This window comes from Myotis nattereri (genome assembly GCF_964212035.1).
Source record: "Myotis nattereri genome assembly, chromosome: 6".
Classification (NCBI taxonomy): Eukaryota; Metazoa; Chordata; class Mammalia; order Chiroptera; family Vespertilionidae; genus Myotis; species Myotis nattereri.
Genome location: NC_138081.1, coordinates 23213165 through 23228291, shown reverse-complemented (window position 1 = coordinate 23228291; position 15127 = coordinate 23213165). Strand labels below are relative to the sequence as shown.

The following is a 15127-nucleotide window of genomic DNA, read 5'->3' as shown; positions in this document are numbered from 1 at the left end:
TGGGTGTCCTCTGCTGTTCTTCCCCTGGTTAGTGCTTTTCTCAGTAACCCTCTTGTTACTGTGAGAAGACAGTGCTGTGTTGCTAACCCAGTCTTCTACAGGGTGGGGCAAAAGTAGGTTTACAGTTGTGTGTGTGGAAAATAGTACAATTATGTATATATAATCATACAACCATAAAGTCTATGTTTCCCATACTCAACTGTAAACCTACTTTACCCCACACTATCTATGGATTAAGCTGGCTTGGGGGAGGAAGTCTATGGATCTAGTAGTTTCTCTTGATGGTAAGCGTGTAGGGTGCCTGGATCAATCTGCCTTGGGCTTTTTACTTCCATTGTGTAAGAAGTGTGTGATCCAAGAGGCCAAGAGGCCACAAGAAGATAGCTCCTATAGATGGAATCTCCAAAGACACATATTTCATTTATAGGCCAACATTTCATCTTCGGAGATACTAGAGGCCCGGTGCACAAAGGTTTGTGCACTCGGGTGGGCGGTCCCCTCAGCCCGACCAGTGCCCTCTCTCAGTCTGGGACCCCTCGGGGGATGACCCCCTGCTGGCTGAGGCCTGCTCTCTGGGGGGATTGGGCCTAAGATGGCAATCAGACATCCCTCTGGCAGCCTGGCAGCCCTCAGGGGATGTCCACTTGCCAGCGGGGAGCAGACCTAAGCTGCAGTCGGACATCCTTAGCGCTGCTGAGGAGGCAGGAGAGGCTCCCACCACCACCGCTGTACTGGCAGCCATCAGCCTGGCTTGTGGCTGAGCAGAGCTCCCCCTGTGGGAGCGCACTGACCACCAGGGGGCAGCTCCTGCATTGAGCGTCTGCCCCCTGGAGGTCAGTGTGTGTCATAGTGACCAGTCATTCCCAGTCTATCTGCTGTTAGGGTCAATTTGCATATTACCCTCTTACTATATAGCAGGGGTGCTCACACTACGGCCCGCGGGCCACATGCAAATACAAATATTGTAATTGTTCCCGTTTTGTCTTTTTGCTTCAAAATAAGATATGTGCAGTGTGCATAGGAATTTGTTCATAGTGTTTTTTTTTTAAACTATACTCCGGCCCTCCAATGGTCTGAGGGACAGTGAACTAGCCCCCTGTTTCAAAAGTTTGAGGACCCCTGCTATATAGGATAGAGGCCTGGTGCACGGGTGGGGGCCGGCTGGTTTGCCCTGAATGGTGTCCCGGATCAGGGTGGGGGTCCAGCATGGGTGCCTGGCCAGGCTGGGTGAGGGGCTGATGGGTGTTTTCAGGCTGCTCACACCCCCTTTAGGGTGGGGGTCCCCACTGGGGTGCCTGGCCAGCCTGGATGAGGGGCTGAGGCCTGTTTTCAGGCGGGCCAAACCAGGAACAGAAGCTCCCAGTCACTCCTTTTTTCTTTTTTTTTTTTTTTATTCTGGGATTTATTTACCTTCTGTAATTGAAGCTTTGTTGCGGCTCCAGCTCGTAGGCTGGCTGGCTGAAAGCAGATACCTGGGGTTTGTTTAGCTTCTATAATTGCAACATTGTTGCTTAGACTGGAGCTCAGAGCCCGGCTGCGGCAGGCCCGGAACCTTGGCTAGCTCCATCACTGGAGCAAGCAAGCCTCATGTTCGCTTCAGCTGCCTGGCTGCCAGCCACTATGTTTGTTGGCAGATAATTTGCATATCGCCCTGATTAGCCAATGGGAAGCATAACGGATGTATGGATAATTACCATGTTTGTCTATTATTAGATAGGAAGATTTTTTTCAAAGATGGTGCATTCTTACCTGAGAAGAAATTGTGAGAAGTGTTGCAGTGTAGAGATATGGCTTAAAATTATAAATTTTTTCAAGGCTTTCCCTCTTGGAATCCTGCATTACATTGCCAAAATCCTGATACTAATATGTAATATGAGAATAACACTACGAGCTAAATATCTGCAATCCAAACCAGTCTCTCCTTTTCGGTGTTCCCATGGTAATCATGGGAATCCCTAGCTACTGCAGTTAGGGGGCTCGTCACCTGCGACTCAGTGTGCCTATTGCTCTTGCCAGTGGACATGGATGCTTCCCAGGATTTTTCTCTTGGGCTTTGCTCAGTTGATGGTGGTGTTTAGACAAGGCGGCATGTGCAGCCTGGGATCATGCAGGAAGCCCTAGCTTACCCTTCAAGTTAATGTTTAGGCTTCTTCTGATGTTTGATCTCATGCACCAGGAGGCTCTGGATGCTGTGTTCTGAAAGCCAGGTAGGTGACCTATGGCCACTTGCAAATACTGAAGCCTTCAGGGATAGACCTCAAATGGAGGCTTTACTCTACTGCATGCAGTGTGACCTCAGCCCATTACTGAACCTCTCAGGTAAAGTGACACAGGTATTCTGGCCTTGCATGTTGTGAAGGTTAACTGAAGTGGTGTATTCATGGGCCTGGGCATAGGTGTGGAGTCAATGATAATTTATTTCCCACGTCCTGTCCTGGGTGGGCCTCCTGCTGCAGACATTCACTTCTGTAGGCCCCTGTTATCAGCTGCCCCGGGATAACTCTAAGCCCTTGCCACTCATCTGGTAGATTCCCCTAATTTGTTCTCACTTTCCCCAACCACCATCATATATGCATAAGGCAACCCATACCCATAGGAAATGTGTCCTGAATCTGTTTTCTGAAATACTTATCTAGTGGTCATGAGACATAAGGCCAACTTCCCAAGAGACTTTTGACATTTCTCCTGGTCAACCTAGACTCAGCTTCTGCCCTCTCAACTCTATTCAGATTTTCCTCTTTTAACACTAATCTCAGATCCTGCTTCTCACTTCTGCCATATACCCACCTCCTGCTTCTCTTTATAGATCCATAACCTCTCCCCGTTTTTGGCCTTTCTGGCCATGGCCCAAGTTCCTTTCTTCCCACAGTGCTTACCCCCTGACCCTCATTCACCGATCCAGCTTCCAATTCTTTCCTTATCATGCAGCCTTTGGTCCTCATACCCACCAAGAAAGAGCACAGTTCACAGCATCTCAAAACACAAAATACTTCTTTATTATTAAATGCTAATTTATAATACTTATTCAATTTTATTAGGTTATAAAATACACCAACATTGAGAAATTTCTATTTATCTATCTATCTACCTACCTATCTATGATCTATCTATCGCTCTATGGTCTGTCTATCTATCTATCTATCTATCTATCTATCTATCTATCTATTGGAAAACAGCAGGTACCCAAAAGCACCAGTACTCCCAGCATCTCCTACATCACATAGCCATAGTACAGAGAAATGTCCATTTCTTTTTCCCTCTCAATGAAATGCTGCATTCCCCCCAATTTGGCAGCATTCTCACGCTCTAGTCGAGCCTTCCTCTTCATGGCCTCTCGATCTGGCCTCTGCTCATTTGTGATGGGTGTTGACATGACTGGCCCCCGAACCTCAGATTTCCTCCATGGAATTGGTTGGAGGGCGAAATCCTGGAGTAGATAGTGGTTGTGAGGCTTGAGCGGAGTCCTGGTCTGGCTCACAGCGGAGTGAACAGGCTCCCGCTGGAAGGAAGCACAAGATGATGTTTGGTAGGGCCCAGGCCTTGAAGAAGGAGGCTGAGGGACACTAGGGCAGTCGCGGTTGTTCAGACCTGGTCCAGCTGAGTTGGACGATATTGGCTGAGCTGATTTGACAGGACCTGTCAAAGATACAGGATTTGGCAGGGATGCATTGACTGCAGCAGGCTTGGCAGGGTTGGTCACAGCAGGCCGACGTGATGCCAGAGACTGTGGCCTGCGAGGAACAGGTCGAACTTGAGGCTTGTCCATGGTTGGAAAAACCAATGGCACCAGCTTGACCTTCCCGGGAGAAGGCAGCTTGTCCTGGGATGGAGGTGGAGACCCTTTGTCAGCACTTGCATATGGTTTTGGGGACTTGACTTGAGTTTTCCCAGGACCTTTGCCCTCGCGGGGCGTAACCAGCCCTGGTTTGGTAGCTGGGCGTGGCTGGGGGCCTTTGGGGTTGCTTGAGTTTCCCAGGGCCCGCGAGGAAGACAGGTCAGCTTTCTCATCCCTCTTCTTGCCCAGTGCATGGAAAACCTGCACAGACTCTAGCATGTGCATACCGAGGCTGCTGCGAGGCTTTTTGATGGCCTCTTGTGGCAGCTCAGGATGACTTTTCTTTCTCTTCATCTTGGGAATGGCTGGCTTCTCCTCTGCCTTGACTTTGTTCCCTGACTGCTTCCTCTCCTCAGTTCTCTTGGAGTAGTCTTCCGTGTTTCTTTTGGTGTTTTCCTGCCCATGGCTCTTAGTATTGCTGGTCCTGCTGGCTGCAGCTTTCTGAGGTTTGCTGTTAGACTGCTTGGCCATGTTCGAATGAGCCCTGCCACCAGCTGCAGCATTGCAAGGAACCAGTTCTCCCACAAACACACAATCTGGGCTCTCGGGCTTGATCTTGGCCTTGGGAGCATCACTGATAGACTCAGAGGCTTTGTGTTTGGTCTTCCTGCCCTGATCAGAGTGAGTCTTTCTGGCACTTGACTTTTTCTGCACTTCGTGCAACTTGAGGCCCCTGGTGTGTTTGGTTTTGATCACCTTGGGTCCTTGGGGCTGATCAAGGTCATCCAAGGAAGTGAAGACCTGTGGAAGGTGAATACCCTCCACCAGTGTGTCGATGTCTGCAAAACTGTCATTAGATTCAGTCCCATTTTCAAGGGTCCCTTGGTCCTTAAGACACAGGCTATTCTTTGCCAAACCAGAGTTGTCACAACCAGGCTGCTCCTCTTGGCCAAGGGGATCAGTGCAGGCCAGCACCTGTGGAATGTCAGGGACTTCTAAAGGGAGCAGTGGAGAAGCTTCATTTTCTGTTGGGATCTGGTACCCATTCACGTGCTTGGAAAGCTTGGTTTTAATATTCTCCACATTCTTACTCTCGTTCTGTTCCTGGCTTGGAGCTGGAGGCAGTGCCAGGAGATTCCTAGGACTCTGGACTAGGGATGCCATTGAAATGTCCCCAGTCTGTGGTGGTGGATAACTCTGAAGTACCTGGATATGTCTGTTACTGCTGGACTTGAGGAATTCTTGAGTAGGTGGTAAATAAAATATTTGGCCTGGAAGTTGCAATGCCAGGGAAGTCTGCATCACTACAATGGAATCAAGGGGAAGTCGGTCAGTCCCTGGTAATAAGATGCTCCCTCAGCACCACCATTGCCACAATCATGTGCCTTCCAACAGTGGGAAAGGCATTCCTACAAGCTCTTTTGCAGGATCATGAACAGCACCGTGTGCTAGGAGATAAAAGGCAACTGTTCTGGTTCTTAATGGTGACCATTTGATGTCATTTTTTTTTAAAGGATTTTCTTTGCATTTCACAGGGTTGTTATAAGTCAAATAAAAAATAAAAGTGATTTTTAAAGAATCTTTCCCATTCTCCTATGGAACCCTTGTAATTCTCTCTACTTTCCTGAGTGAATGAAAACACTTCACACCAAGGACTAAGACAGGGAATGGAACTCTTCCTGACGAAGTCTATAAGCAAGGGGAGATAATAGCCTGTTTGCTTTGGATAAGATGTTGGAACACATGATCCTAAATCCAGGTGTCAACTAAGGAAGTAATGGAAAGTTAAATGGGCACTATCACAATAATGTACTGAAAGGCCTTAGAAAGAGACTAAAACAATAAACCAAGGAAGTTTATTGCCGCATGGTCGTACAGGAGGACTCATCATGCAGGGCAGTGGAAAGTGTGGTGTCCCTTGGTATGCTCTGGGAGTTCTCCTACATGTAGCATCCATGGCTGTTAGTTTCCCACCTTCCCACCTCTGTCAGGTGTCCTCATAAAGAGTCTGGCAATGGAGGGCCTTGACTGAGGGTGGTAGTGGTGAAAGTCACAGGACTTTCATTCTACCTGTCTGAGGACTTACCCCTTCCCAGCTGCAGATTGACCCTAGTTTTGAATGCTGACCTTATTCCTCTTCCTTGTGACTGTTTGGACTCACCTTGAAAACCTGTCTTTGTGATGGGATGAGGAGGCACAGAGTAGCAGATTCCACAGGTGGAGGCTGGTGGTATCATATTTGTGGACTGAGCCTCCTTTAGCACCATGACCATCCCTGGGTCAGGGGTGGAGGCCCTGCTCTCTGTGTAAGACACAGAGCCATAGGACTGCAGGTAGGGACCACCCTCTTCAGAGAGCAGAGGGTCCATTGTGCCTTGATTGTAGTAACACACATGATTTCCCACCTGGTCGGGATGTGACAGGCTCTGTGCCTGAATTGGTGCCCCCTGAACAAGGTTGACAGAAAGTGATGGATACTGAGGAGCCATATTATAGGCATCTGAGGGTTCATCACACTGAGACGCCAGAGACATAGAGGTGACAGTTGTGTCCTGGTCAGTGACAGTCACAGTGAAGTTTCTGAGTGATGATGACTTCTTTTCAGTGTCTCCTGTAAGAGCCCACTCAAAAACTTTAGGATTGGAAGCAGCTGGAATGGAGATAGGGCTCTGGCCTGGAATTCCAGACAACATGGTTGTGCTAGAATGTTGGTAAAAGTAGGCACCACCCATGAGAGGTGGGAAAGAGGTGGCAGAGGCTGATGGCAGGAGCCATGGTGAACTGTTGGCTGGAGCAGAGACATTGTAGAAATTGCAGACACTTCCTGCATTGCTCTCCACAGGAAGAGAGCATTGCAGAGAGGTGGAAATTCCAAGGAAAGGTGGGTTCTTGGAATTCTCTGTAGGGAACAAGAGGGTGATGGAAAAAATCAAAGAGATTGATAAACAATATGTGTGAAAAGCAGCATTAGCAACAGCACTGTTGCTTTCGGCCCTAGCTGTTTTGGTTCAGTTGGATAGAGCATTGGCCTGCGAGTCCAGGTTCAATTGCAGTCAAGGGCACAAGCCCAGGTTGCGGGCTCGATTCCCCAGTAAGGGGCCTGCAGAAGGCAGCCAATCAATGATTCTCTCTCATCATTGATGTTTCTCTCTCTCTCTCTCTCTCTCTCTCTCTCTCTCTCTCTCCCTCCCCCTTCCTCTCTGAAGTCAAGGAAATATATATATCATGTACTGGTGGGGTCCCTCAGCGTGCCTGTGCCTTCTCACAATCCGGGGCCCCTGGGGGGATATTGGATTGCTGGTTTTGGCCTGAGGGATGTAGTAGTGCACGAAGCAGCAGGTGGACCGGGGAGGAGCCCGAGCCAGGGCCAGGCGCTGAGCAGCTCCAGCTTGGTAGTGGTAGCACTGCTGCAGAGGTGGGAGAGGCTCCTTCCACTGCAGCTGCTCCAGCCACGAGCTCAGGTTTCTGGTGCCCATCATTCAGCTGAGCGGTGCTCCCACTGTGGGAGCACACTGACCACCAGGGGGCAGCTCCTGCGTTGAGCGTTTGCCCCTGGTGGTCAGTGCGTGTCATAGCGGCCAGTCGACTGGTCATTCAGTCGTTTGGTCATTCAGTCGCTTAGGCTTTTATATAGAATATAAAAACTTGAGCAAAAATGTACACAAGACCCAAGTGGGTGGTTCATACATTGTTCTCTAGGCTAGAAGCAACCACTCCCTCACCTATCTCGCTCTTGAACCTACAGTAGTATTGATTTGTATGCTCTTTCCTAGAATTAAAGCATTTTAGAACCAGAAGTCCTTGGAGAATCCCTGTTCTAGCATTCTCATGTCATGAGTGAGGAAACTACGGTTCGTTTCTCTCCCTATGTTTGTATTAGTACCTGCTTCCATAACCTAAACATCCCCACTTCCTTGCCAGAACTCTGCGCATTACACTGCCAACATGTAAGAGCAATAGAACTTCTGATGCAGATGTTTGTTTGTCCATGGGAAGACAGCACATCTATTGTCATAAGAGTCTTCAGCGTCTCGTTTTGCCTGTGCCCTTCACATGCTCTTCCTATAATTCTCATAGAAGCTCAATGCAGTTGGTAAACTTAACGGGTCTTTCTTACTGTCTTCATGCCTGATTTCTGGTCCTACCTCAAAATGGCTATCTGAGAGTGAGTTTCTCAAGAAGTGAGGCACGTGGCAAACGTCAAAGCCTAATAAATTTACTACAAAATGAAGTTCTGTTTCATACATCAGTATCCTAAAAGTAAATCTTGCCTGTCCTATTTTAGTGAATACTGTTAACCAGAAACAACCCACAATAAGTGATTTTGAGTAAGTTCTTAGCCAGTACATATGGACAGAGGAGATATATCAGTAGAAAATGCATAACAAGCATCACACTGCAATCACTGTTGATGTATATGTGCCTCCTATAAATGCAGACCAATATTTCAGTAAATACTAGTTCAAAGCGGAGAGCAAAGTAAATGTAAAGGAATTCCATTATTGTAATCATTTGTGTTTCTCTGACTATTCCCCAGTAAGTAATAAATACTTAGTGTATTAGATATTTGTATTTCAATTAATATAACCTAATAACAAAGAGAAGAGAACAGTTGAAAGGTACCATGAAGGTTTCTATATTTATCTTAAAACCTAGACTGTCATCATCTTCAACATCCAGGAAAGGATGTCATACACAAAGTTTTTTAACCATCATCAATAGATTTCAATTTTAAAAAAAACACACATTAATATAGGAATCCCCAAGAGAATCTAAAAAATTGTTTTTTGAGAAATATGAAATTAGAGAAGCGGGGCTTGATGCTCTCTTATTTTCCTTAAGTAGCTATGTCCTGAAATGAGGCAATGGCTGTGTATCAGCGTGTTCTCTGCGTTAGGAAGAAAATAACTTTGAAGATGAAGGGCATCTTTGACTTCGAACGTACTAATCAAACAAAGGGTGTATTCTTTCTGATTCTATTTAGGACATATCTCTCTTTTAGGTCTGAAATTATTTTTTTTTACCAGACAAAACATTGTCATAGTTTAAAAATCAGAATGAATTGAAACACTGAAAATTCTGTTATTTCCAATGCCTTAAATCAGTGGTCGGCAAACTCATTAGTCAACAGATCCAAATATCAACAGTACCACGATTGAAATTTCTTTTGAGAGCCAAAGTTTTTAAACTTAAACTATATAGGTAGGTACCTTGTTATTAACTTTATTGGGGTACTCCTAAGGCTTAGGACGAGCCACACTCAAGGGGCCAAAGAGCCACATGTGGCTCGCCAGCCGCAGTTTGCCGACCACGGCCCTAGATAATCACCTTTCTTAGTTTCTTGTATATAAGACACATCATTTCTGAAATACATTTTTAAATGTTTATATTGCAGACTGTCACGTGCCATCTGTGTTCAGAGAGGCAATAAGAAAACAGGCAACTGAATAGGATTGTTTTGCTACACTGCTTTGGCTAGTGGTACCCTACTCCAGCCTTACTTTCTTTCCTATTCTATCAGTGTAAGCATTTGCTGAGATCCACATTACTTTGCCCTACTCCGAGCTGATTTCACCCTATGCTCTTTCTGCTTTCATTTAAAATCTTTGGTTCCCTCCAATATTCCATTCCAAACTACTCTTTTTGTTCTCATGAGCTCTTTCATGTTCTCCTTGTTCATTTTCATACTTTCCCCTCCTTCCTGCTTGTGTTTTTCCCTCCCTCTTGGTTCCTGTTGTCCTGTGCTGACGAAACCAGTTCTAATTTTTTTACATTGAAATACTTGCCTTCCTATAGCCAAGTACTCTCCATCCTCTCTCCCTATTTCCTCTGTTATCCTATTTTAGATAGAAAACTCCAAAACCACATGAGTATTACTTTTGGAACAGCACTCAATTTAAAATACTAAAGTTGAAACCTTGGTGGTTGGCGATCTTTACACATTGCTAGTTTTCTACATGACTTAGGTTTTGCTGTTGAAACACTGTCAAGAAGTCTTGATTTCATTGTCAACAGGAGTGTTCTTTAAAACTCCATTTTAGAAAAGGAAGGGATTAGAGTCCACAACCAATCTAACATCCGAATGTTGCAAATGAGGAAAAAAATCATTTTTTGTGAGAGATTCAGTGACTTGTCCAAAGTCACATTGCTTGTAGATGTCAAAATCTAAACTGAAATTAGGTCTGCAGACTTCTATATCATATTTCCCCAAATTACTCTATGCTCTTTTGACACTGTTGCTAAATTTAGGTACAAATAACAGTCCAATGAAAAACTTCAAAAAGGTTCTTTCCTTACCTGACATGGTCAGAGAAGAAGAGCAAATATCAACTGTAGATGCAAGGAATGAAGATACCTCCGTGGCTGAAGCCAAAGAGCACATGTGTCCAGTACGAAGGTCACTGGTCATACTGGCCACTGGTCACTGGTCACCAGTTACTGGTCCCTGGTCAGTTGCGATGATCCAAATTTATTTACAGACAACTCCATGGGCACCCCAAGGTTCTACCAGGCGGTGGTAGGCTTGGTGGGAGAATGATGTCACAAATCAGGCAGTTTAAAGGGATGAGAGAGCCAATCGGGAGGTCAGGTTCCCAAGAAGACAGGATTGGATAGAGGGAGCTGTAGGGCAGCTAAACCAACACCTAAATGGCTGAGCTCTCAGGACACATGGGCTAGATGACAATACAGCTGTGATAGTCTCACTTTCCCCAGGCTCTTATGTCAGGGAAATAATCTCAATGTTTGTTACAGACATTCATGAATATAATTCACTACTAGTTACTTGTATTCTCCATATTCCATTGTATAACATGTTTATCATTTTATATATTGCGAATATCCTTAGAGAGAATGGAAAGGGACATCTAGGTTGCACACTTACAGTTGTTCTGAAATCATACCAATCTATCTCATAAGTGAATTTACTGTGGCTTTTGAGGAGAAAAGGAAGGGATTAAGGAGCTCTTTCTGTCCTGTCCGTTGGTTGAACAGTAAAATGAAGTTTCTTGAGTGTATTTTGTGCAGAATGATGTGGTCCAAGGCTCTTCTCTTGTAGTTTCTTCTCCTTGAATCCTACCTTCTCTGGGTTGGGCTGGGCCAGCCCAGGTTGACTTGCATCTCCTACCACTCTCATTTTTTCTCCTTCTTCACTGTCAGCATTGTTTGTAGACAAGCTTTGATCTTGCATGCAAACACTCCTGGCTGTTACTTCCTGTCCACTTCCAGCAGCAGGGTCTTCTTTGTAGTGTCTGGTGCTTCCCCCAATGGACTCTGTCCATTACAAGCAACGACCAAAGAGCTAGGAGTCAGCTGACTGCAAACCTTTCCTCTTCCAGCCTTTGGTTGCACTTCTTCTGCCCGTAATTTGCTCCCTCTGGTTCCTTGGGCCATGTAGGCATCCTGCCATCCTGCTCTATCACATGTGAGAGGCCTTCACGATATTTTCCCTTCTCCTTCTCTCATAAAGTGTATCCAGTGTGGCAGTTACTGCAGTCTCCTCCCCCTTTGCAAACAGCCACTGTAGAACTTTGGGCCTCTAGGATTCTCTGTCTGCCATGCTTGGGTGCAAAGCCAGGCAAAAGTGACGAGGAGACGAGTTAGAGAAAGACAAGGACATTCTTGGAGACTAGGGGGCAGGCAAAGTGAAATTGTACAGGACAAGAGAGATTCATGTGGATGTTTTAGGTTCTGTGAATAGTACGTTGACACATTTTGGTCTCATTTTGTATTAAGAGAACAGACAATTTACATGTATACACAACTTATCTAGTGCAGCAAATGCAAGGAATTTTGCTCACTACAATTATAATCTTCAATATATTTTCATTTTCTTTTATGTCATATTAGCTCAGTCATATCAATCATTGGTGTGTTTGCAGAACACAGATTGTCTTTATGCTGTGTGTCAATGCTCTGGTTTTGTTCATTTGTTTTTTTCCTAGTCGTACTTTTTATTTATTGATTCATATTTATTGTTGTATTAGAGATGTCCCCTTTATTTTCTATTTTGGTTTTCCCTCCATTGAACCCCTCCACCCACCCCACCCCTGCCATCCCGCCTTCTACCTTCACCACTCCATTTTCTGTGTCCATGGGCTATGCATACATGCATACAAGTTCCCCAGTTCATCACACCACACCCACACCCCCACCTTCCCTCTAAATTTTGTCAATCTGTTCCATGATTCTATATCTCTAGGTCTACTTTGCTCATCAGTTTATTTTGTTCATTAGATTCCACATATGAGTGAGATTATGTAATACCTGTCTTTCTCTGGCTTGTTTATCTTAGCATATACTCTCCAGGTCTATCCATGCTTTGCAAATGGTAAGAGTTCTTTCTTTTTTTACAGCCACCTAGTATTTCATTGTGTAAATGTACCACTGCTGTTTTATCCACTCATCTGCTCATGGGGACTTGGGGCTGTTTTCCAAGTCGTAGCTACTTAAATTTGTGCTGCTTTGAACATAGGTGGGCATATATTCTCTTTGGTTGGTGTTTCTGGTTTCTTAGGATATATTCCTAGAAATGGGATCACTAGTGCAAATGAAAGTTCTTTTTATTTTTTGAGGAAACTCTTTAGTGTTTTTCACAGTGACTGCACCAGTCTGCATTCCCAGCAGCACCCTGGTCTTATTTTCAAAGATTCCACCATGGTAAGACATGTTGCGTATTTCTCCGTTGACGAGTTTATCTTGAAGCAACCTGAAGTAACTTGATCTGATGGATTTTGTGGAGAAACTTAAAAAGGGGTCTGTGAGAAAGGACACTGTGGTGAGTTATGCTGTGCACACAGACAAAAGGAACAGATGTGTGCGGTCAGCCCAGTGTGGCCTGGGTGTCCTCTGCTGTTCTTCCCCTGGTTAGTGCTTTTCTCACTAACCCTCTTGTTACTGTGAGAAGACAGTGCTGTGTTGCTAACCCAGGCTTCTACAGGGTGGGCAAAAGTAGGTTTACAGTTGTGTGTGTGGAAAATAGTACAATTATGTATAAATAATCATACAACCATAAAGTCTGTGTTTCCAATACTCAACTGTAAACCTACTTTACCCCACGCTATCTATGGATTAAGCTGGCTTGGGGGAGGAAGTGTATGGATCTAGTAGTTTCTCTTGATGGTAAGCGTTTAGGGTGCCTGGATCAATCTACCTTGGGCTTTTTACTTCCATTGTGTAAGAAGTGTGTGATCCAAGAGGCCAAGAGGCCACAAGAAGATAGCTCCTATAGATGGAATCTCCAAAGACACATATTTCATTTATAGGCCAACATTTCATCTTCGGAGATACTAGAGGCCTGGTGCACAAAGGTTTGTGCACTCGGGTGGGCGGTCCCCTCAGCCCGGCCAGTGCCCTCTCTCAGTCTGGGACCCCTCGGGGGATGACCCCCTGCTGGCTGAGGCCTGCTCTCTGGGGGGATTGGGCCTAAGATGGCAATCAGACATCCCTCTGGCAGCCTGGCAGCCCTCGGGGGATGTCCACTTGCCAGCGGGGAGCAGACCTAAGCTGCAGTCGGACATCCTTAGCGCTGCTGAGGAGGCAGGAGAGGCTCCCACCACCACCGCTGTACTGGCAGCCATCAGCCTGGCTTGTGGCTGAGCAGAGCTCCCCCTGTGGGAGCGCCCTGACCACCATGGGGCAGCTCCTGCATTGAGCGTCTGCCCCCTGGAGGTCAGTGTGTGTCATAGTGACCAGTCATTCCCAGTCTATCTGCTGTTAGGGTCAATTTGCATATTACCCTCTTACTATATAGCAGGGGTGCTCACACTACGGCCTGCGGGCCACATGCAAATACAAATATTGTAATTGTTCCCGTTTTGTCTTTTTGCTTCAAAATAAGATATGTGCAGTGTGCATAGGAATTTGTTCATAGTGTGTTTTTTTAAACTATACTCCGGCCCTCCAATGGTCTGAGGGACAGTGAACTAGCCCCCCGTTTCAAAAGTTTGAGGACCCCTGCTATATAGGATAGAGGCCTGGTGCATGGGTGGGGGCCGGCTGGTTTGCCCAGAATGGTGTCCCGGATCAGGGTGGGGGTCCAGCATGGGTGCCTGGCCAGGTTGGGTGAGGGGCTGATGGGTGTTTTCAGGCTGCTCACACCCCCTTTAGGGTTGGGGTCCCCACTGGGGTGCCTGGCCAGCCTGGATGAGGGGCTGAGGCCTGTTTTCAGGCGGGCCAAACCGGCAACAGAAGCTCCCAGTCACTCCTTTTTTTTTTTTTTTTTATTCTGGGATTTATTTACCTTCTGTAATTGAAGCTTTGTTGCGGCTCCAGCTCGTAGGCTGGCTGGCTGAAAGCAGATACCTGGGGTTTGTTTAGCTTCTATAATTGCAACATTGTTGCTTAGACTGGAGCTCAGAGCCCGGCTGCGGCAGGCCCGGAACCTTGGCTAGCTCCATCACTGGAGCAAGCAAGCCTCATGTTCGCTTCAGCTGCCTGGCTGCCAGCCGCTATGTTTGTTGGCAGATAATTTGCATATCGCCCTGATTAGCCAATGGGAAGCATAATGGATGTATGGATAATTACCATGTTTGTCTATTATTAGATAGGAAGATTTTTTTCAAAGATGGTGCATTCTTACCTGAGAAGAAATTGTGAGAAGTGTTGCAGTGTAGAGATATGGCTTAAAATTATAAATTTTTTCAAGGCTTTCCCTCTTGGAATCCTGCATTACATTGCCAAAATCCTGATACTAATATGTAATATGAGACTAACACTATGAGCTAAATATCTGCAATCCAAACCAGTCTCTCCTTTTCGGTGTTCCCATGGTAATCATGGGAATCCCTAGCTACTGCAGTTAGGGGGCTCGTCACCTGCGACTCAGTGTGCCTATTGCTCTTGCCAGTGGACATGGATGCTTCCCAGGATTTTTCTCTTGGGCTTTGCTCAGTTGATGGTGGTGTTTAGACAAGGCGGCATGTGCAGCCTGGGATCATGCAGGAAGCCCTAGCTTACCCTTCAAGTTAATGTTTAGGCTTCTTCTGATGTTTGATCTCATGCACCAGGAGGCTCTGGATGCTGTGTTCTGAAAGCCAGGTAGGTGACCTATGGCCACTTGCAAATACTGAAGCCTTCAGGGATAGACCTCAAATGGAGGCTTTACTCTACTGCATGCAGTGTGACCTCAGCCCATTACTGAACCTCTCAGGTAAAGTGACACAGGTATTCTGGCCTTGCATGTTGTGAAGGTTAACTGAAGTGGTGTATTCATGAGCCTGGGCATAGGTGTGGAGTCAATGATAATTTATTTCCCACGTCCTGTCCTGGGTGGGCCTCCTGCTGCAGACATTCACTTCTGTAGGCCCCTGTTATCAGCTGCCCCGGGATAACTCTAAGCCCTTGCCACTCATC

The 15127-nt window shown here is 46.1% G+C and overlaps 1 protein-coding gene across 1 annotated transcript; it reads right to left on the bottom strand.

Moving 5' to 3' along the window:
* Window positions 1-3211: 3211 nt before the first annotated feature.
* Window positions 3212-10079, bottom strand: LOC308521591 (uncharacterized protein C2orf78-like; the record flags this gene model as incomplete). The annotated part of the gene is made up of 3 exons (XM_081094654.1): window positions 3212-4890; window positions 5937-6674; window positions 10073-10079. 3 exons carry the CDS (start codon window positions 10077-10079, stop codon window positions 3212-3214), a joined length of 2424 nt encoding a protein of 807 aa, XP_080950780.1.
* Window positions 10080-15127: the final 5048 nt, after the last annotated feature.